This window comes from Lampetra fluviatilis, chromosome 34, assembly GCF_964198595.1.
Source record: "Lampetra fluviatilis chromosome 34, kcLamFluv1.1, whole genome shotgun sequence".
NCBI classification, from domain to species: domain Eukaryota; kingdom Metazoa; phylum Chordata; class Hyperoartia; order Petromyzontiformes; family Petromyzontidae; genus Lampetra; species Lampetra fluviatilis.
The window spans coordinates 7,009,467-7,031,754 of NC_136308.1; the positions used below are offsets into that span (position 1 = coordinate 7,009,467).

General features: G+C 44.0%; 1 protein-coding gene across 1 annotated transcript; it reads left to right on the plus strand.

Moving 5' to 3' along the window:
• Positions 1–1,088: 1,088 nt before the first annotated feature.
• Positions 1,089–18,059, plus strand: LOC144944338 (protein shisa-4-like). The gene is made up of 5 exons (XM_078872431.1): positions 1,089–1,343; positions 10,261–10,444; positions 12,374–12,507; positions 14,935–15,155; positions 15,904–18,059. The coding sequence occupies exons 1-4, from the start codon at positions 1,283–1,285 to the stop codon at positions 15,093–15,095; spliced, it is 540 nt and encodes a 179-aa protein (XP_078728557.1). The 5' UTR covers positions 1,089–1,282; the 3' UTR covers positions 15,096–15,155; positions 15,904–18,059.
• The last annotated feature ends 4,229 nt before the right edge of the window (positions 18,060–22,288 follow it).

A 22,288-nucleotide genomic window follows, 5' to 3' on the forward strand; every position in this document is an offset into this window, starting at 1 on the left:
GTATTCGCCATGAAAGTTCGCACAGACAAGGAATTTACTTTGGCAGGAAGGTGCATACATTCAACATATTGGAATCTTAAATCTTAACGAAGTGGTGTACAAGTCTAACTATACTAAAGGTACAAAGTCTAACTAATACTAAGGGGCTAAAGTATGTAAAAAATTGAATACAATTAAATATAAAATTTAAAATAGCTATAATATACAATATACAAATACGGTAACACAGTAGTATGGAAAGGTACCATTGTGCTGATAAAGTGTTACAGTCTTAGTGCCCTTGGCCTTGTGCGGGCAGATTGTTGATACTAATCGCATAATTAATTACAATCAAGTTACAGAAACATTAAATATATTGGGATGTATAAAAGCCATTGAAAGAAACTTCACGGTAGAGGTTCATGGAGTTGACGCTTAATAAAATCGTGACGAACACACACCAATTTCGATTTAAAGCTTTCGTGACTGCAGGGATTCATATTTATTGGTTATTTCGGTAAAGTCACGTAGAAGGGAAATAATAAAATAATAAAAATAAAACATAATACAAATAAAACATAATAAAATAATAAAAATAAAACATAAAAGAATACAAATAAAACATAATAAAATTAAATTCTCACGACGTTTCGACCACAACGCAAACAGCTGTCTTCACCTGAGGACGGCTGCTTGCGTTGTGGCCGAAACGTCGTGAGAATTTTATTTTATTATGTTTTATTTTTATTATTTTATTATTTCCCTTCTACGCGACTTCACCGAAAGAACCAAGAATACACACACCACTTTGTGTAATTAAACATATACTGTTGGCATTGCAGCAGCAAGGGAATGCTCAAGACATGCTTATACCACACCACTAGTTCCTTCTTAGCTGTACTGTACAGAACAAATATACAGGATATATATTCTTTCTTTTAGTGCAATTGACGGATGCGTTCAGTTCTTGTTTGCGTTGTTCATGGCGCACGTGTGCACCATGAACAACGCAGACGGCGGCATCATCGTCATCATCATCACCCCCACTGGATTTATTGCACCAATCACAGCGCCACGCGAGTGAGAATCCAGAGTCATTTCTTGGCATTTACGTCGATGGACTCCAGGAAACAACCCAACCCTACACACACACGCAGAGAGAGGCGAGAGACGGGGGGGGGCTAGGGACACGCATCGCCTCGCCCACACACACATTTCTGACCCACAGCTGCTTTGCCTGCACCTGCGTTTGGCGTTCAGTCCTTTGGAGCGGCACACGGCCAACGCGAAAACGCCACCGACGATGTTTCTGAACGCGCATCAGCTGCTGCTGCCTCTGTCCCTTTGCGTCCTGGGTCTCGTTGGTGAGTAAAGGGAGAGCGCTCGCGATGTGTGGCGGGCCTGAATGTTCGTGTCGTTGATGCGTTTTCGCCTTGCGTGCAAAGGGAAGCAGAGGGGGGGGGGATCATTTCCCATGTTATGGTGTCACGACGTTTGCTTCTCGACAGCCACTGTCGAAGGGAACGTTGCGATCTGCTGTCAGGTCGACAGCGTAAGCTTCATAATATAGGGGTTTGGGTGAGATCGCGTTATTTATAAATGTGTCGTAACCCTCCACCACCCGACACGGCCAATCAGCAAAAAAAGTGTCGCGTTTTTTCAAAGGACAAAATAATTCACTTCTTTAGCCCACCGGTGTGTTGAAGAGAGAATCAACAGCATTTTAAAATGTGAGTAGTACGACGTTTCGCTGGTAATTACAATCAGCTTCATCGGGCAAAAATGGTGAAGCTCTCCTGTTGCTTTCGGTCTTAAATAGAGCAGCCTCAGCAGGGTGACGTCTTCATTTAATTCAATCTGGGGCAGTGATTCGAGGCAAAGAGGGGGAGGGTATTGTAGTTGTATAGATTGGTAATCATTCAATTGTTATTCATTGGTATTTGTTTCCCTTATAAGGAATTGTAATTGTATTTATTTAATAATACGCTTCCAGGCCGCACTAAGCCTGTAGCTGTCAGAGCGATTGAAGTTATTTGTTTCTCTCAATTTCAATGGATTCTCTAATTAGTCTTGGCCAGTAATAATTAGTTTTACACAACACTTCAACGTTATCAAAATGATTTGAGTATCCTTGTTGACAAGCATGCTCTGCCACTGCCGACGTAAGCTTTCTGGCAAAGTGGAATTAACAGGTTATGTTTTAAGATAAAAGGTTATTTATAAATAAAAATATATTTTTTTACTGTAAGGAAGGAAATAAGATCCACATGTATATATTGATGCGTACGCACAGTACTCATGTGTCGGGATGGTGGTTTAGCATGCACTTCCAGACGTTACAATCCAGGTTCGATCTCCGGGCGCGGCATTTGAAACAATTGCAATTCCCCAAACTGCAGCTATCCCCTCTGCTGCATGGCACAAGCACATCGCAAGTCAATTCGGCAGGCCGCCGTGTGGTGGAGGGTACACAATGTGGGTGCTCGACTCTAAAAGCTCTCCTATAGACGCCTCGAGGGCGTGGAAGAGGAGGCCAAAATCGAACTTGCTGCAGCTCTCGACTTAAAGCTTCCGTGACTGCAGGGATTCACATTCTTTGGGTCATTCGGTAAAGTCACGTAGATATAGGTTCAAGGGAAATAACGATCGTTTGTGTTGTGATCGAAACGTCTTAGTTTTGTGTTATTTTTTTTTAATGTATTTTAAGGGGCCGTCCATAAATGACGTCACGCACCTAGTGGGGGGGGGGGGGGTCAGACATTTGTATCCAAAAATGGGAGGGGTGGGGCTGGGTGGAGGGTGGGGTTGGGTGGGGGGGTGGGAGGGGTGGGGTTGGGTGGGGGGTGGGAGAGGTGGGGCTGGGTGGGGGGTGGGAGGGGTGGGGCTGGGTGGGGGGTGGGAGGCGTGGGGCTGGGTGGGGGGTGGGAGGGGTGGGGCTGGGTGGGGAGGGGCTGGTCACCCCGTGGTGCCCTTATAAAACTCAACGTTTAACCTACTCACACCGGCTTGTGCCCGCCCTCACAGTGGGCCATATTTGCGGAATACACCACGCCGCCGTTGACCCTGGCCATTGACCGAGCAACCCAACGTTCCTACCAGCTCCCTCCGCAGGAATGTGTTTTAACGCCTCCTTGTTGGGTGTCGAGATTTTGTTCGGCTGGCTTTTCTTTGTCATCATCATCATCATCACCATCGTCACATCATCATCATCACCATCGCCGTCACATCATCATCATCGGCCCGGCCAGTGGCGATGATGATGATGGGGAATGGAGTGAATGTGCCCAAGATCGCATCTTGGAGATGGAGTGCTGACATCAGCTTGTGTGCGGTTTGGAGAGCCCTTTATCCAGCAGTGGATTGACCATGGTTCTGAGGACGTATAATAGTGAACGTTTTGTCATTTATCTACATTATTCAATGTGTGTCATCTCACAAAGGGATTTGGCGAGTAATTCAGGAAGTCTGTTCAGAGATAACCCCCCCCCCACACAATGTATGCTGGTTGTGCAGAAGTGACACTTTTTTGGGGGGAAGTTAACCAGGAGACGAGAGGAAAGACGTCTCATTTGCAAAGGGAGAACTGGTGAAAATGGTTTGAAATGCATTAAAGGAAGATGTCCTGCAGCGAGACACTGACATTTTGGATATTAATTAAAGTGCTTCTTTGAGTGCGTTATGCACACGTGTGTAAAGGGCACAGGAAAACGCCTATCTGCCATATTTTCTACACCCATTATCCACATCCCCAGTCGATCTGCGCAAGCTCCCACACCCTACATTCCGTGTTTATACGCCACAACACGTGGTACATTCATTCTGATTATCTGCATTTTTCACGGATACTTGGATTGTCTGAAAGTGGGACAACAATCACCCTATTATCAGTGTCAAACCGCGTGGAACTGCGTGGATATCTGGAGCAATGTTTTAGTTTTAGAATGTCTCGATAATAGGATCTTCCAATGTCTGCCGACCCCCCCCCCCCCCACATTAACGCAAGCAACATGAGCTTCATGGCTTTACGAGGACTCAATACGAGCGCCAGGGGAACCTTTCCTGAGCTCTATCCGATGGCCCCGTGCTGGATGGTAGGGCTCCCACATTGAGCTCACCTCTGTCAACTCTTCCAAAGGTCCTCGCCCACGTCCTGTGTTGCCCAAGTCATTGACAGCAGACGTGCTATAATTATCGCACGGAGCAAGTAGCGCCTCCTCGAGCTGTTGTTAACGTGCCATCTCCCAGGACAGATGGGGTAAGGGGCCGTCCATAAATGACGTCACGCGATTTTGGAAGATTTTGGACCCCCCCCCCTTCGTCACACGGCGTCACAAAAAGTCAGACCCCCCCCCCTCAAATATGACGTCACAAAGCTCCCCCCCCCAAAAAAAGTAAAACATGAATCAAATAGCTTTAAACTATTGTCATTGTAGTGCGTATTAAATGTGGCGCTGCACTCTGATGTTGTAGGAGAAAATATTTATAAAAAAAAGTCTATTTCATTAAGTAGAACGTGTTGTCTATATTTATGTAAAGTTGCGCATTTTGATGTGACGTCACATTTCTCAACGCCCTCCCCCATCGTCACAAATGTCTGACCCCCCCCCTCCTATGTGCGTGACGTCATTTATGGACGGCCCCCTAAGGCAGGTATCGGCAGCGATGTCGGGCCTGTGCGCAACGCTTTGGTGTCCTTGTTGGGCGGATCCCTCCCCTCTACGCAACTAGAAAATCCAGTTTAGTCGTCCGTGTTTCGTAACCTTCATTTTACCTCTTTTAGAATAAGGTCAAAGGGGCCGTCCATAAATGACGTCACACACCTAGGGGGGGGGGGGTGGTCAGACATTTGTTGAGAAATGTGACGTCACATCAAAATGCGCAACTTTGAATAAATATAGAATTGTTATAACAACACTCATACAACATCAGAGTGCAGCGCCACATTAAATACGCACTACAATGACAATAGTTTAAAGCGATTTGAAGCATGTTTTATTTTAAAAATGGAAATATGGTTTTGGGGGAGGGGGGAAGAGCTTTGTGACGTCATATTTGAGGGGGGGGGTCTGATTTTTGTGACGCCGTGTGACGATGGGGGGGGGGGTCAAAAATCGTCCAAAATCGCGTGAAGAGGCATCACGTTTGCACAACACGTGCCACTCCAAATTAAATAACTCATTAAGGGGGGCCATTTGTGAAGTCCCATGCTGGTGCAAAGCCTAAGGTAATTCAACTTGCTGTGTGGAGTATTGCAGTTTATAAGAAACAAACACAAATCGTACCGCTTCCTGCATTTGTGGAATTCTTCATATGCAATACGAAAACTCCACTGTAGAAACGCGTTTTGTAGGGGCATGTTGATTTTACTCGGGTCTCTAGAAGCCTCAGGGAATGTTTCGTTCGTGTATCGTGGATTGAAAAAAAACCCGGAAATTAATTCTGAAACCAACTTGTTCTCGCCCAACTTCTCGTTGTAAAAGTGAGTTGCTATGTCGTAATGAATGGGCAAGCATCAGCCTCGCTAGTAATGTTAATTTAGGAGTCATATTCTTAGGTTTTTTCGGTAAAGTCACGTAGGTAAAACATCAAAATTAATGATGTTTTACCTACGTGACTTTACCGAAACAAACCTAAGAATATGATGCCTTGCAGTCACGAAAGCTTCAAATCTAGAATTAATTTAGGAGCTTTCGTGACTGCAGGAATTATTCTTTGGTTCTTTTCGGTTAAGTCACGTCTAAAAATAAAATAATAAATTAAAATAACATTACGACGTTTCGATTGCAACACAAGCAATCATCATGTCTGTTTGTATGTCTGTCTATAGTTTTCTAGTTAGATTTTTGTTGCTATTTCTTTTATACCTGATGATGATTGCTTGTGTTGCAATCGAAACGTCGTAATATGTTATTTTAATTTATTATTTTATTTTTAGACGTGACTTAACCGAAAAGAACCAAAGAATAACTCGCTAGTAATGTCGTCCGTCGACGTGCCCCCGGGGGATCGAGCTGCGGTAAACATTGTCCTCAGAACGCGAGGCGACCTATTATCAATAAATAAAATTGTATTGATTTAAAATAAATAAATAAATACATAAATAAAATCTTCATTTTTTCCTTTTATTTATTTAAAATAAATAAATACAAGTTTCTTTCATTTATTTAAAATAAATAAATAAAAGTTTCTTTCTTTTTAGCTTTTATTTAAAATAAATACAATTTAATTTAGTTATCTTTTATTTATATTTAAAATAAATAAAATGTATTTAAAATAAATACATCTTTATTTATTTGTATCTTTTATTTATATTTAATTTTTATTTCTAATTTTCTTTACCTACGTGACTTTACCGAAAGAACCAAGAACATGGATCCTGCAGTCACGAAAACTTCAAATCTTGGAGGCAACGTGAAGCAGGAGGAGAATTCTGACTGTGAGGCAGAGCGAGGCAACTCCCAGGAGTTTGTGGAAGTGAAAGTGTGGGTGGACTTCTTAGACAATACAAAGTCAAATGGAGACCCGGTAGATGTGCAAGCTTGAGACAATGAAGCTCCAATAAATGCACTTTTGTCACAGGCCTTTAATTAAAATAACGTGAAGTTGCACACTCAATTCCTAGGTTCAACCTGCAGAGTAAGATCATCATAGAAAGATAGATAAAGTTGTGCGCTTACCAACGTAATGGAACGTCTGTCCCTGCGACTTGTTGATTGTGATAGCGAATGCGGGGAGAATGGGAAATTGTCGTCGTCGCAAAACAAATGGCAAAGTCGTGTCGGTGGGGGCCAAGTGGATTCTGGGAATCAACACCGAATCGCCTCGTTCTCTCTCTCAAGCGTTCATCATAGACAGATAGAGAAAGTTTTGATTTAAAGCTTTCGTGACTGCAGGGATTCATCTTCTTGGTTCTTTCGGTAAAGTCACGTAGAATGGAAATAATAAAATAATAAAAATCAAACATAATAAAATAATTCTCACGACGTTTCGGCGAGAGTCTGTCTTCTCGACAGACCTGCTCTCCACCTGAGGAGGGCTGCTTGCGTTGTGGCCGAAACGTCGTGAGAATTATTTTATTATGTTTTATTTTTATTATTTTATTATTTTCATTCTACGTGACTTTACCGAAAGAACCAAGAAGATAGAGAAAGTTGTTTATATATAAACATCATTTTACATCTGGAAGACTTAATTGAAAACGACATTTCGTGTTAATTTTATCTCGTCGTTAAGTAGATGTCCTTGATGGGGGTTCGGTTCGATGCGGACTTTCACCTGTTTGGGTTTGCGGGATCGAGATAAGGCGACACGGAGCTGCTAGCAGTGCGAGAAGACCGCCGTCAGCAGATCGATTCAAACGTAATGCAACGTCTGTCCCTGCGCCTCCGTCGTTCATGCACAGGGCACGTAGGTTTGCAGCGCCCCCTGCATGAAAACGACGGGAAGTGCAGTTAAATTTCGATTTAAAGCTTTCGTGACTGCAGGGATTCATCTTCTTGGTTCTTTCGGTAAAGTCACGTAGAAGGGAAGTAATAAAATAATAAAAATAAAACATAATAAAACAATTCTCACAGCGTTTCGGCCACAACGCAAGCAGCCGTCCTCAGGCGAAGAATGAAACACCACCAAGCTTGGAGCGTATATTTAAGCTGGGTTAGAGGGGGGGAGGTGGGAAGAAGAGCGCCTCAACAAAATAATTTGCATATCAAGAGGAATTCAGCATATGGAAAATGCGTAGGAGGTGGGCGGGGGGGGTCCAAATCAATACTATGCCCGTGCATTATGCAGGATTAGCAGCATCAAAGGGGGAGGGGGGTAGCATTAACAAAGGAAAGGAATGTTAATAGTATGTAGCTGCAGTTACTAAACAACCACGTAAAAACTAAAGTATAAACTGCAAAACAAACTAAAGTATAAACTACATAGCATCATCAGTATACTTACTATACTCTACAATAAGCTGAGTTACTAACAGTAAGTAATACATAAAAAAATCTACGTTGTAAAAAATTATATAATATGCTTCCATCTAAACTTTATTCTCTTACATCACACGCGTCTATACCGTACTATATACTGCCATAGGCAAACCCAACATTAAATTACATACTGTATTTCTATAAACCACCCTATACCTTATACATTTTAATATAACACTATGTGTTATTCTACCCACCCTAATGTGTATCAAAATGGTTTATTACGTCCTTCCAGTGATTGCTAAGCCAGAATCCATCTTCTCGGTTAAAATTGTCTCTGTGTTTGTATATGTGTGCTATGTAGTTTATACTTTAGTTTGTTATGCAGTTTTTACGTGGTTGTTTAGTAACTGCAGCTACATACTATTAACATTCCTTTCCTTTGTTAATGCTACCCCCCCCCCCCTCTTTGATGCTGCTAATCCTGCATAATGCACGGGCATAGTATTGATTTGGACCCCCCCCCGCCCACCTCCTACGCATTTTCCATATGCTGAATTCCTCTTGATATGCAAATTATTTTGTTGAGGCGCTCTTCTTCCCACCTCCCCCCCTCTAACCCAGCTTAAATATACGCTCCAAGCTTGGTGGTGTTTCATTCTTCGCCTGAGGACGGCTGCTTGCGTTGTGGCCGAAACGCTGTGAGAATTGTTTTATTATGTTTTATTTGTATTATTTTATTACTTCCCTTCTACGTGACTTTACCGAAAGAACCAAGAAGACAGGAAGTGCAGTTGTTCATCATATTCATCACAGATAAAGTTGGGCGTTTATATGATTAATAACACTGGTCAACAAAAAAATAACATTTTTTTCTGGCCTGGAATTTTGCAGCTGTTTTAGACTAATTTCAGGGAGCTGATTCCAAATCTGATTTGCCCTATCACATCTCATTTTTATGCTATCGGCATACCCCATTTTCATTGATTTTACCCGAAATTAACTCTGTCACTTATGATTGCAAGTTGTTGCGAGTCGGCGACTGCTTTAGTGTTAAAATACGGTGCTGTATTTTTAGGATAGTGTGTTTATAATATAATTTTATGTAGATATCCACATTTATTTAATATTTTTCTTCTGCAGTTTTTATTGAAAATGCAATATTTGATATCTCAAAAACCAGATTTGGAATCAGCACCCCAAAATTACCCTAAAACCTTATGCCAGAAAAAGTGTGTTGACCAGTGTAATTGAATACTGCATATCTCTCTTTGTCTCTCTGTAAGAAAATAAAATGTATGTGTTTTAGTCTAACGACTCACGGCCTTCCCCAATCAGTGTTATCCACCGACATCTGTTTCAACAAGCTCTGAGCCAGTTTTGACATTCAGTCAGGCTTGTTAACAACAAATACGAATTAGGTGCCAGACACTAATGGTGAGGAAACTCCATTTTGAAGATGGGGCCCTGTTTAACACGAAAACATCCAATAAGGAATTAAATTCAATTGTTTGTTACGTTTTGATTTAAAGCTTTCGTGACTGCAGAGATTCATATTCTTTCGGAAAGAACCAAGAATATGTTTGTTACGTTGTTGGTTTGCACATTTGGTCATATACTATCCTCTTATGAAGGCTAAACATTCTGCAACGACATCATTCATAATCAGCCATGCTCAATCCACTGCTGGATGAAGGGCTCCTCATGCCGCCTCCACTTCTCACGACCCCGCGATGCTGCACCTGCACATCGACCGATCTCATCGCTCGATCTCCGTGGCGGACACGTTTCATTCCTCTGCTGCTGCCGCCGTTATTATTCTTATCCATCGTCCCTTCCAGAGACGTGTCCTGCCCAATTCTAGATTTGAAGCTTTCGTGACTGCAAGGATTCATACTCTTAGCTTTTTCGGTAAAGTCACGTAGGTAAAAAATGAAATTAAAATTAATTAAAATATTATTTTATAAAATATTATTTTATTTTATTAATTTTAATTAATAAAAATATTATTTTATAAAATATTATTTTATTTTATTAATTTTAATTTCAGTTTTTACCTACGTGACTTTACACGTAGGTAAAAAATTAAATTAAAATTAATAAAAATATTATTTTATTAAATATTATTTTCTTTTTATTCATTTTAATTTAATTTTTTACCTACGTGACTTTACCGAACAAACTAAGAGTATGTGTCCTGCCCAAGCCCGCTTACCTGTCTCAAAATATATCATGATTTTGCTAACCGGCGTGCGTTCTCGAATCAATGATTTCCCCTTTCTGCCTCTTGAATTCCAAGCGTGCATCTCTCAATGTTTTTTTTAATTTCAATTGCACTAAGAACCTGGAATGTTCCTGACAGGCGTGGCCAGGGGGGATGGCAACTGCCTGGCTCATCAGATGGCGGAGGGGATGTACATCCCTGAGATTCCATGCATCTGGCCAACCTTCTGCTGCGGTGACTGCAACGGTGTCTACTGCTGCATCAGTAACAGCCTGCGCATCAGTGACTTTCATCAGGAGATCTGCAACATGTTCCACATGAGGTTTGTTAGCGCTGCACGTGAGATCGCAAAGCAACTTCTTGACAGTTTGTGCCGTTGTATACACAATGCAACATTAACCAATAATGTTGCCGATGGCACTTTACACATTTATTTGTGATGCTGCGTTTGAAATTGTGCTTAAGCACAAATAACAAAAACGCAACACATTTTACAATATAAGTGAGCCCTCTACAGAACATATAAAGCAGGGTCATTACCAAAACGTTAGAAATGACACATTTTCGTGCATATTTTGACTTATTTTATTTTAGGTTGAGTTTTAAGATTTTGATATGCAGCACATTGGGCTGAATCCAACTCATTGGGGGACTTTACCTATATGCGAATATGTCGAAAGGCCCGATATGTGAACATCTATAGAAAATGACAGTTACACCGTGCATAAATAAGCTTACTTGATCAAAGTAAAAGAGCAGACTGCTTCACACACGCAAATATGCTTTACCATGCTTTCGGAGTAAGCAAATTTATGAAAGGTTAAAAATAACATTAATGATTGTGAATAGGTTGAAATTGTGAACATCCAATGACAAAGATCCCTCATATAGCCTTAACAACTATTGGGGCAAGTGCTGTTAGCGAGTAGCACCTATGAAGGCCGGCACAGCACACGAGAGGGGGTGGGTGGCCAGCACCATGCCTGTCCGCCTTTGTCTCTCTAGTGGCGATGTTTACACACTGCATTAGGTACTCATTTGAGGTTGAGTCGACCTTGGAGAGGCCCACGCCCACCAGGACCGGTTCAGATATTTGTCATCGTTGTTGGCCGTGAGCGGGAATCGAACTCGGGTCCGCTGAGTTCGTAGCGCGGTCCGCTAACCCCCCTAGACTATCGCTCCCCAACCACAAAATGACAGCTACGACTACACAAATAATGAACTGGGTGGGGGGCAATTAATTGGACAAGGTGGATGTGTGACAGTCCTGTGGGGCCGTTCATAAATGACGTTACGCGATTTCTGACCCCCCCCCCTCGTCACACGGCGTCACAAAAAGTCAGACCGCCCTCAAATATGACGTGACAAAGCTCTGCCCCCCCCCCCCCAAAAAAAATTAAACATGCTTCAAATCGCTTTAAACTATTGTCATTGTAGTGCGTATTTAATGTGGCACTGCACTCTGATGTTGGAGAAAACATTTATTAAAAAGTCTATTTAATTAAATAGAACGTGTTGTTTATATTTATTTAAAGTTGCGCATTTTGATGGGACATCACATTTCTCAAACGCCCCCCCCCCTCGTCACACATTGTCACAAATATCTGACCCCCCCCCCTAGGTGCGTGACGTCATTTATGAACGGGCCCTGTATTTAAAAATATATTTTTTCAAATCATATTTCATCAGAGCCCAGTACAGAGCATAACTCGCGATGTAAGGAGGAGTTACAGAAACTCCGTGGACACACGTCCCAAACGCAGTGGCACCTGAGTTTGAGAGAAGGAGGGGAGATTGGCTCTCAGCCCACGACGAGTGTTGAATGCGAGCTGGATACGTGTGTCCTGCATTTGATTCGCTGAAAACAAGGAAAGGAGTAGTGACAAAGACGAGGCTCACATTGGGCAAATTCTAGAAACAACCGTCTCATTAGCCCACGGTGATGTTAATGAACTTAATTTAACACGGTAATTGAAAACGTAAAATTCCTCCACCAGGTGGCTCGGTGATGGAGCGAGCGGCTTGCAATCGGTAGGTTGCGAGTGTTCACATTCCATAAAGGGGGGGGGGGAGGGGGGTAACTCAGCCCATCGTCCAGAGATAATACAATAAACATCATTTTGTGAGAAAAAGTCAACGTAAAGACTCGCCCCCCCGCCATAGGAACGTGGAATGTTCACGAGTGGCAATGAAAAAAGAGATGGGCAGCACCTCATTGCTCATCACCTTCACTTGTATTTCTTCTCCCAAGATCGGGCGTTTTCTTGGGCATCGTGGCGGGAGTCGGAGTCCTGATTCTCTTGCTTGTGGTCCTCATCTGCTGCCGCTGCTGCTCCCGTTGCTACTACTACCGCCACCGGCAGCAACCCTACGCATTCGTGCACAGTAAGACCCCCCGGGAGGAGGGCAACCTCCCCTCCGATGCATCTTCTTCCACGACCATAGGGGAACCAGAACTTCTTCAAGCCCAGGAATGGTTCGCGAGATGCATGCCGGCCCGGGTTCATCTCCCCCTCCTCCTCCTCCCACCGTTGATGAACTGCGAGGCTCGTGATGCATTTCCATGACCAATGGAGGGCAAGCGCGAGCCCTGCATGTTCCAACGGCGACCCAGCTTCAAAAGCTGTGTGGCTCTGTGGATTGGATTGCTCCCAGTGACCAAGACTGGGACAAAAAATCGTGCCAGGCATTTTTAAACAAACCGGCCCAAATTCGGGCTATGGGAAATCATTCATTAAAATGTTTCAATGGGTTGTGAGACAAACTGTACTCTCGTAGCAGGATTTGCGATGTAACTTACTGGCGTGGTCTTGCCGCGCGATCTCATTGACCTACTTGGGCTGGTCCAAAAAGCAGATGGGCCGGTGATTCTTTGGGGCTGCCGAATATGGGACTCGATGCCAACTTAGAGCGTAAATAAGCAATGAAGCGTACACAGAGGCAGTGAAATATGAAAAATAATAGGTATATATATTTTTTACTCTGATCACATTTGCAATTTCCCCACAGCCTACCGGTCCTGGAACTTGACCAGCCCACCGGGTATTTGCCCGATGGACTGCTGCCCTATGGCCTGTCCGGATCCATCGCACGAAACCCCCTCCCACTCGATGTATTTATTTAAATACGGTTTAACATAAATTTAACACGGAGGCTTTCATGACCAATTTTCCAGTCTTGGGCCTTAAAATGAATGTGCATCCATAACGGAGCAGGGAGTGGCAGGAAGTGGCACTTAGAGGTTAATGTAAAAAAACACCTATTATGAATTAATCTTTTACATATGCTTGGATTCAATTATGCTAGTCTAAGCAATGACCTATTGTACGTGTACATGTTTGCCATGTTTGTATTTAATTATAAAAGCCGTGCACCTCCTTGGGATTGGTCCCTCCCCCTCCATCCCACCTACCCCCTCGTGCCATTTTTATATTTTTTCAAGGTTTAATGCATTCTGGGGTTAGCTTACACGATCCCAGGCAATAATCTATTCCGTTTGTCACTTCCATCTTAAATTTTTCTATAAAAAAAACACACAGTCTTGAAGTTGACCTTAGCGAGTATTCCATTGACTGGGTGTCCCATCTGTACTAACCTTGTGACCTCACAACTGGTTCCGAGGGCAGCCCGTGTTTAACCGTGCAGCTCCATTCGTTTAGGGGACCACGCAGCCCGAAAAAAATGTATTCGTCTGCTAGGACGGGTAACGTCACATTGTGAATCACGTGCGAGATGCACTTTCCAGGTCCGTATACCAGATCAGCTTGCATCCGAGTGGTCATGGGAACATTGCATCATCCTCCCCGCCTCCTGCATGGCTGGAGGTTGGGATCACGTTGACTTAAAAAATATTAAATATAAAGAGATTGCTCACTGACTAAATAACTATTTACTTTTGATTTACCTTAGACAATTTAATGGTAAAAAATATATGTGTATTTTTGAACCTTGCGTTTTTAACACGAACAAAATGTTGTGGATTTGCTCTCCAACACACCGGTGTGCTGTACTAGTAACGAATTGGCATGTTCTGTTTACGTGACAAACCTAACTAATTGGCTGTGTCGGGTGGTGGCGGGTTTAACGAATTTTTTTTATTATTGCGATATAACCCCAAAAAAACGATATTACGGATGATATTGGTCGCGAAAGTCTACGTTTTAAACTGAATACTATTTTCATCTTGAGGTCCGCCAACCCTCGCCTCCACAGTGCCGGATTACAGAAATTACATTGCCGCCACCTCCAGAATTTTAACATGCCAAGTTGAAACAATACGTGAGGATAAGGATTTGTATTTACTGTATTGCGTTCAAATGGCTCAACAACTTGAAGCGCCTTGCATCACACGTCATCGCAACTATTTCGTTGCCCTGCTGCAGACGATTCATGGGAATTCCCAGTGGCAGCTGTCACTTAGACACAAGGTGTACGCAGTGCCTGCCTGACAACTGGCAAAAGCTCGCCAGCAGGGGGTGATGTTGCTCTTTTTTTTTTAAATTCTCAAGTTCAAGTTCATTTATTAGGTATAGCCCTGTGAGCCATTCGGCTCTTGAATCGGGTGCAACCGCAACAAACAAAAAACAAAAACATGAACAAGAAAACATCTTAAACAGTGAATATGTGACTAAGTGCAAACAGAAAATCCAAGAAAAGACAGCAAAATATTGCAGAAAAAACACCGTACACCAACGCTGTGTGCAAAAATCCCAGTGGGATGCAAGTAAAACAGTTTAGTAGTTTGTGAGTAATTAATCGACGTGCTGCAAATTTGCACAACGACGCAACCGCTTTCTTGTTCCCTGTGTGCAGTCCAAGAGCCTCATAACGGAGAGGTGTTTCCAGGGGACCAGACTCTCTATCCCCACCAGCCCACCTACTACATCCCCCCCAATGCCAACTATGGGCAGTACCCGCACCCTCCGCCTCCTGCCCCCGCGGCCGGACATCCTGCAAGACAGTGGCAAGGCTGAGCCCAGAGAGGCTATGCGGTGGGGAGTGGGGGCGGCCTGGTGCGTACGTGGATGCAACAGGTGGGTTTTTTGCTCCAATGCATTTGCACTTTCCCCACGCAGTAATCCTTTCCCGCTCCGAGACATCTGGAAGTTGGTGGGGTGTCTCGTTCACCGCTGAATGTCCGGAACCTGCAATCGGTTCAGCGTTAATTTTATTTGGAGAGGCATAGCGCCGTTGTTTTTAAAGACGGTGTACTCACCGCAGAGAACTTCTATAATAGCTGGTGCCAGACTGTGCCATGCGCCCTCCCGCATGGCCTTGTCAGAGTCTCGGGTACGTCTTCCGACCTGAAGATGTAACGATAAATATATATAATAATAAAAAATCTGATTCCAGAACGGAATCGGATGTGAAAGGGTTAAGCAGTACCTGAACTTGAAAGAAAAATAAGTAATAATTAAAAAACTTTTTTTTAAACACGCTTTTATGAAATGTACTAGTAATGGCAGAACTCCACGACTCCAGGAAGTGGCCCCGAAGCTTGCCATAACGTAAGGGACCGTGGCCAATTACAGCCAACGTCAGTTGACTGTGGACAATTAGACCCCAGTTGAAACATAACATATAAAAAATTAATTATCGGTCATTTGTTGTTCTTTTCTTGGAAGCCACAATGCAATGTCCCCGCAAATAAAAACAATTATTGGGAGGCACAATGCGTGCCCTGCATTCAGAGAGAGACACACCGGCTTGAGATCGGTGCAAATTCCGCCGTATGTTTGTCTTGATGGCTGACGTTCTTGTTGTATTCCACTTTACCCACAGGTCAGGAGCCTGACTCACCTGCTCAAGAAAGCACGGAGAGAAGAAATCAGAAGGGCTCAAGCAGATGTTGTTACTGTACATAGTCCACGAAATGGATATACTTTAAATCTTTCGCATTGCGAATAATAATTCTATATTGATTTGAAGTTTTCGTGACTGCGGGAATCCATACTCTTTGGTTCTTTCGGTAAAGTCACGTAGGTAGAAAATGAAATAAAATAAATCACGACGTTTTGGGCTTTCCCACGCTTGTGTTGCGCCCGAAACGTCGTGATTTATTTTATTTTATACCCACGTGACTTTACCGAAAGAACCAAAGAGTAATAATTCTATATACAGAACAGCACTCTATTATACTCTGTCCTGCCAGCAGATGGCAACACATTCTTTCTGTTTGTTGTTATTTTTTTAGTCGGCCATAACAGGAACTGATCGGTGTTCTAACACTTTTGTGGTCCTAATTTCTTTGCACGATAAGCTATTCAAAAGAATAAATTTAGATGTTTTAACTGTAACATTGTGGGCATTTTAAACCAAAACAACAACAACAACAATAACGTTTCAGTGCCTCTGGTCATACAGATAATTCAGAGATTCGGTCTCAGCACATGCTTATCCAGAGATGAATGCTAGTGGTACGGCACAGACGAATGTTCAACCTCTTTCGCACTGTATGTAGCCAACCGTGTCAATTGGAGGTGTGGGGAAGGACAACAAACTAAAAAAGACAACTCACACAGTACATTTAAACGTACTATTTAATATACAATGTTTTACATGTGTTGCTGTTTGCTAGCAATAGGTCGGTGTGGGGATATATCGATTAAATAAAGGTTTTACCAAAAGGGACCTTTTTCCGCTTAAATGTTGAGATGAATGACGGTTGGCAGCCACAAGTCTTAGCATGGCTGCCATGGGCCTTGGTGCTAGGAATGATACGTAGGGGTGGTGGCCCATGTTCCCTAGGCGCCCCTATCGCGTCTCCCAACGACGTAGGCCAAGGCTATTCATACCGAATGTAGCCGATTGTCTGACTGCACTGCTCAGATCGAGGGAACGCTTTTAACAGGAGCACCGCGTGATGAGCACGCCATGTGCACTTGACATTGCCGACCCTAACTAACCTTCACTCTGACGAACCGCCCCTGACTAACCTTAACTCTGACGAACCATAGTCCTGACGAGCCCTAACCCCAAACCTGAGTAACCCTAAACCTCTCTAACGCTATCCCTAACTAACCAGAACTCAAGTTACACCCTCATGAAACCATAGCCAATAACCCAAACCACCCTCGAGAAATGGCCACATGGCCCACGCCTAAAGCCGGCGGTGCTCTACCCCTTGCCAATGATCAGCGCCCCCCCCCCCCCACAATCTTCCAGCCCTCTTCTTAGCCTGGTGTAGCGTGTAGGTTTTGTAACACGGCATACATTGCACCTGGCTCTTTGGGCCAATTATCGGCCTGCGGCCCCTGGAGAAATTCCACCGCCTGTACACTTCACTCGGTTGCTACCCAGTGTGATAAAGCAAATGCAGCGTGCACAGATGCTAGTAGGAGGCGGTGTAGCGAGTGGACTCATCTCCCATCTGTTTACAATCTGTACGGGGATAGAGTGTTGCCCCCTCCTTCGCGCGAGCCGTGGGGTTTCTGCGGGTGCTTCGGTTTCCTTCCACTCATCCTCCAACTCGTCATTGATCGGCGGAAAACATAAACAAATACGGGATCTTTTGAATGCAAGTCGTACGACTCTGTGTGGCTTTCCGGCACACCTAAGTACATTTGTATTAATAAAGTGTGAAGGCTTCAGGAAGCCCAGCTCCCAATGATGGAGGGAGAGGAAAAGAGTAAAATGCTAGGTTGAACGTTTATAATGACCACATGCCATGGCTAATGAAACCTTTTACGATTCAAGTAAATTACGTGGTATATCGGCAATACAAATTCGCTAAAAAGGAACTATAGCTCATGCAGCAGAGTGGAACAGCGACTGAGGCGAGCTGGGAGAGAGAACGACACCCACTTGAAATATTTCTGCTGTCAAGGACAAAGGAACGTGTGGGTATAGAGGGATCCCCATTTATTATAACACCGTTACGTTCTTCTGGGAAATTATTTCGAAACCCACAAGCACAAATAAATTCGACCAAAAATCTGGACCATTTCTGTGTTTTGCTTCTTCCTAGAAAAATAATGTTCACATGGAATTTAAAATGCTGCTGTGTAACGTTATCATTTTAGTTTTAATGGCCATTAATGGCAATAACCGTTATCCTCATCATCAGGCTAAATGAAGGTCTACCCCCTATCAATGCCATTACCTAGAACATTGTGTAGTTGCGATTTTGCTCACGTGCACCTTGATCCCATCGTTCCGTATGCTCTTAGCTGCCTCTCTGTTGTTGTTCATCCATTCGTTGGCATTTCACCACCGGTTGGTCTCACACAGTCGGCAATATTTCAATACCTCTTCAGGGTGGAATGATTAATTAAATTACGGATTCACATTTATTCTTCAGCTCATGATATACGCATTGTCTGATGCGCCCCTCCGATGAGCAGGGTTGGCTACGTATGGTGTGAAAGAAATTAAACGTACATAAATGTTTTGCGGGGTATATATGTTGTTTGTGGGGGGAAGGGGGTTGATGCAGTGGTACTTCGAGCCCGAGTGTGGATCTCAACAGTGGCTCACGTCATCGGCGAGTGATATTTGAGTCGGTCCTGAGGCCCACCCCACATCACGAACCAACACTGACCATTATGGTGAAGTATGACCATATAACCCCCCACGATCCACACGGCATTATTTGTAATGAAAAAAATATTTATCTTCTACATAATATAATTCCTATGCAGCTGTGCTGGACTCATCTTAATGCAAAACAACACTTTCATGCATGGTTAAATATCTCATTAAATAAGTTCCAGGGCCTTCCAATCCCAGACCTAGGAGATTTGTTTTCGGTGCTCAGTCATGAACAGCTTTGGTTGAAAATTAAACCCTGATTTCATGATTTGTATTTCAGTGGCTGTCATTGAAGAAGCCTAAACCAGTAAACTGCCATGTACACTGAAACCTGGCTTTGCTTTGTGTGTGAAAGATAAGGCGGGGGCAATATTTGAGCTGCTGGATCCTACTTAGGGGCCGTCCATAAATGACGTCACGCACCTGGGGGGGGGGGGGTCAGACATTTGTGACGATGTGTGACGAGGGGGGGGGGGGGCTTTGAGAAATGTGACGTCACATCAAAATGCGCAACTTTAAATATATATAGACAACACGTTCTACTTAATTAAATATACTTTTTTATACATGTTTTCTCCTACAACATCAGAGTCAGCGCCACATCCAATAAGTACTACAATGACAATAGTTTAAAGCGATTTGAAGCATGTTTTTTTTGGGGGGGGCAGAGCTTTGTGACGTCATATTTGAGGGGGGGTCTGATTTTTGTCACGCCGTGTGACGAGGGGGGGGGGATAAAAAATCGTCCAAAATCGCGTGACGTCATTTATGGACGTCCCCTTATGCAATTCGCGAAACGATCTCCAGCATCAGAACAGCACGCTTTTAACCAAGAAATGGCGCGACATACCATGTTTTTGCAAGTTCCATTAAACTTTGATGTAGTTGCTTTAATATCATAACGCGAACTTCGCATGCGTACACACACGTTGATTCAGCAGTTTGGCCACGATCCCAGCACATTGGAGGGGAATGGTTGGTGGGTCACGTCGATTTGTGAAACTCTCAAAACTGCCGGGCTGTGGTGTGATCAGACGATGGCAATATGGCAAGTAGGTTCATAAACCCATCTGTGCAGATCTTTAAGTCTCGAGCACTCCGATTTTCTCCCACATTCCACTCATTGACAGAATTAGCAAAACATCCAATTGAAGGACCCTTCCAAAAACAAAGTACAGTATTTGAGATTCAGTGATACTTTTCCCAGGTACGTGGACATTATACTGGTAGGAACCTCCTGGTTACACCAGCCCACAGGGGTTTGTTGTGTCCGTCGTGCAGGGAGGGGCTGGGTTGGGAGGGAGGGGCTGGGTGGGGAGGGGAGGGTGGGGATGGGCTGGGTTGGGAGGGTGGGGAGGGGCTGGGTAGGGAGGGTGGTGCTGGGTCGGGGGTGGGAGGGGTCGGGCTGGGTGGGGAGGGTGGGGCTGGGTGGGAGGTGGGAGGGGTAGGGCTGGGTGGGGAGGGGCTGGTCACCTCGTGGTGCCCTTATAAAGCTCAACGTTTAACCTACTCACGCCGGCTTGTGCCCGCCCTCACAGTCGGGCATATTTGCGGAATACACCACGCCGCCGTTGACCCTGGCCATTGGCCGAGCAACCCAACGTTCCTACCAGCTCCCTCCGCAGGAATGTGTTCATTATCATTGTTGTGATGGAGTGGCAGCGCAGTGCTTAGCGTAGCGTGCTATGAACCCTGCCAGCGGTTCTTAACCTGGGGTGCACGCGCCCCCTGGAGGTGCGAGACGTGGCCAGATTTATTTAGAAGGTAAATAATCGAAAACACAAGACTATGCACGGGCACGTAAGTACAACTACTTTGTTTCACCAAAGCTATGTATTTATTCACATAGAAAAACAAAAATTACAATTGAGAACCATTAAAGGTTAAGAACCCCTGAACCCAGTAAACGGAGTCCGATTCATGGCCACGGCTAACGAGTGGAGAGCAATGTTTGAACTGGTCCCGAGCCCCCTCTCCTTCAGCAACCAGCACTGACCAACGCGGTGAAGTATGGTTAAACAATGCTCTTAACTCGACGTGGAGTGAAAATCTTGATCTGACAGCGGATACAATAAAAATAGCTTTTAAATTATTCATTAATACAAAATTGTAATACCGTATTGCTGGCATGACGATTCGTAATCCACTACCAGCGTTCAAAAGCCACCAGATTTGCTGTAGACACGTTTACCCTACTAACAGATGCCCAGTTATGCATTGCCATTGATCTTTGCGGAACTGTCGATATAGTTCAGTCAGCAGCCGAGGCGTATGCTCCAGTTCATTTGCAGAACTGTCTTAAACGCCGCTGAAATCCCTTCAAAATGATCGCCCCTCTTGACCCCAATCAGTTGGCCCAGCTCAAGTGAGCCGTAATCCGTGATTTTTCCAATGTTTAGCACCGTTGGGCACATTTAACAAATTATTGGGGGGACTGGGGTGTGAGTAGGTGGGCATGGGGTGCGATCGTTATGAACATTTATTTTAAAAATTGCGAATACACTACCGACATGTCGCCACGCATGCCGCTTGTGATTTTGGTGCGTGCAATTGCAAAATTAAAATCGTGGAGTGGCGGCACAGTGGTGAGGTAACAAACCCAGCAACATGGGTTCGATTCCCAGCCACGGAGAACACATCTCTGGTGAACTCGAGCATCGTGAAATGAGCACCAATGCAGTTGCAAGACATTAGCACCTGGAAAACAAATCAGCTGGGCATGATGCTTCCAATACAAACTGCCTTGTGTTTTGTTCACGCCTTTATCGGTGCTCAATAACAGCACTTGCCCCAACAGTCTATGAGATTATATTGAGCATTCATTGTTCTTGGTACATTTAAAGAGTTCGAAATTCCAATGGCAAAACCACGGCAGTAAACTTAAATTTAGCAGCTGAAATTCGATGATCTAGTAAGCAGAAAGCGTGTGTCTTCCACTTATCCAGAGTTCTTTAGAAGCCCACAATTGCGAGCAGCTTATTTACATTTACGATGAATTTATACATTCAGTTACCGAAAAAGCTCCTGTCACGTGGCTTGGAAACGTTGTGCAATCATGCCGAGCTACACGCCGTCGAACGCACAAATGCATCGGGAGGGCTTTTTAAACACAGCCGCAAAAGCCCATGCGAATGGCATATTTAGTTTCGCACGTAGGCTTTCGCTACCAATATTATTCATAATAGAGGCTCGTGGGTTAGATTGCGTAAATATAAATGCGTCGTTAAATATAAATGCGTCGTTACTTGTGTTTGGAGAGTAAATTCACAACATTTTACAATTGTGGGTTACTCTCCAACACACCGTTGTGCTGTACCAGTAACGAATTGGCACGTTTAGTTAACGTGACAAACCTTTACTAATTGGCTGTGTCGGGTGGTGGCCGCTTTAACGACGACACACATTTACATTTACGCTAAACTAACACCACAAACCCCTGGTGGGTGGCACATTTACTTTCGTCCTCCGCGATAATGTTCACTCCGTGTTTCTCGCTCACACCTCGTCGCAAGCGCGCAGCGCATCCGTTTGCATATTCCCGGGGCTTGTGCTGATGTACGATCCGCGGGAGATTGATTTGCTCCACTTCCTGGCCCACCGGGAGAGGAGGCATCGAGTGGCGCTGATAGATCGGCAC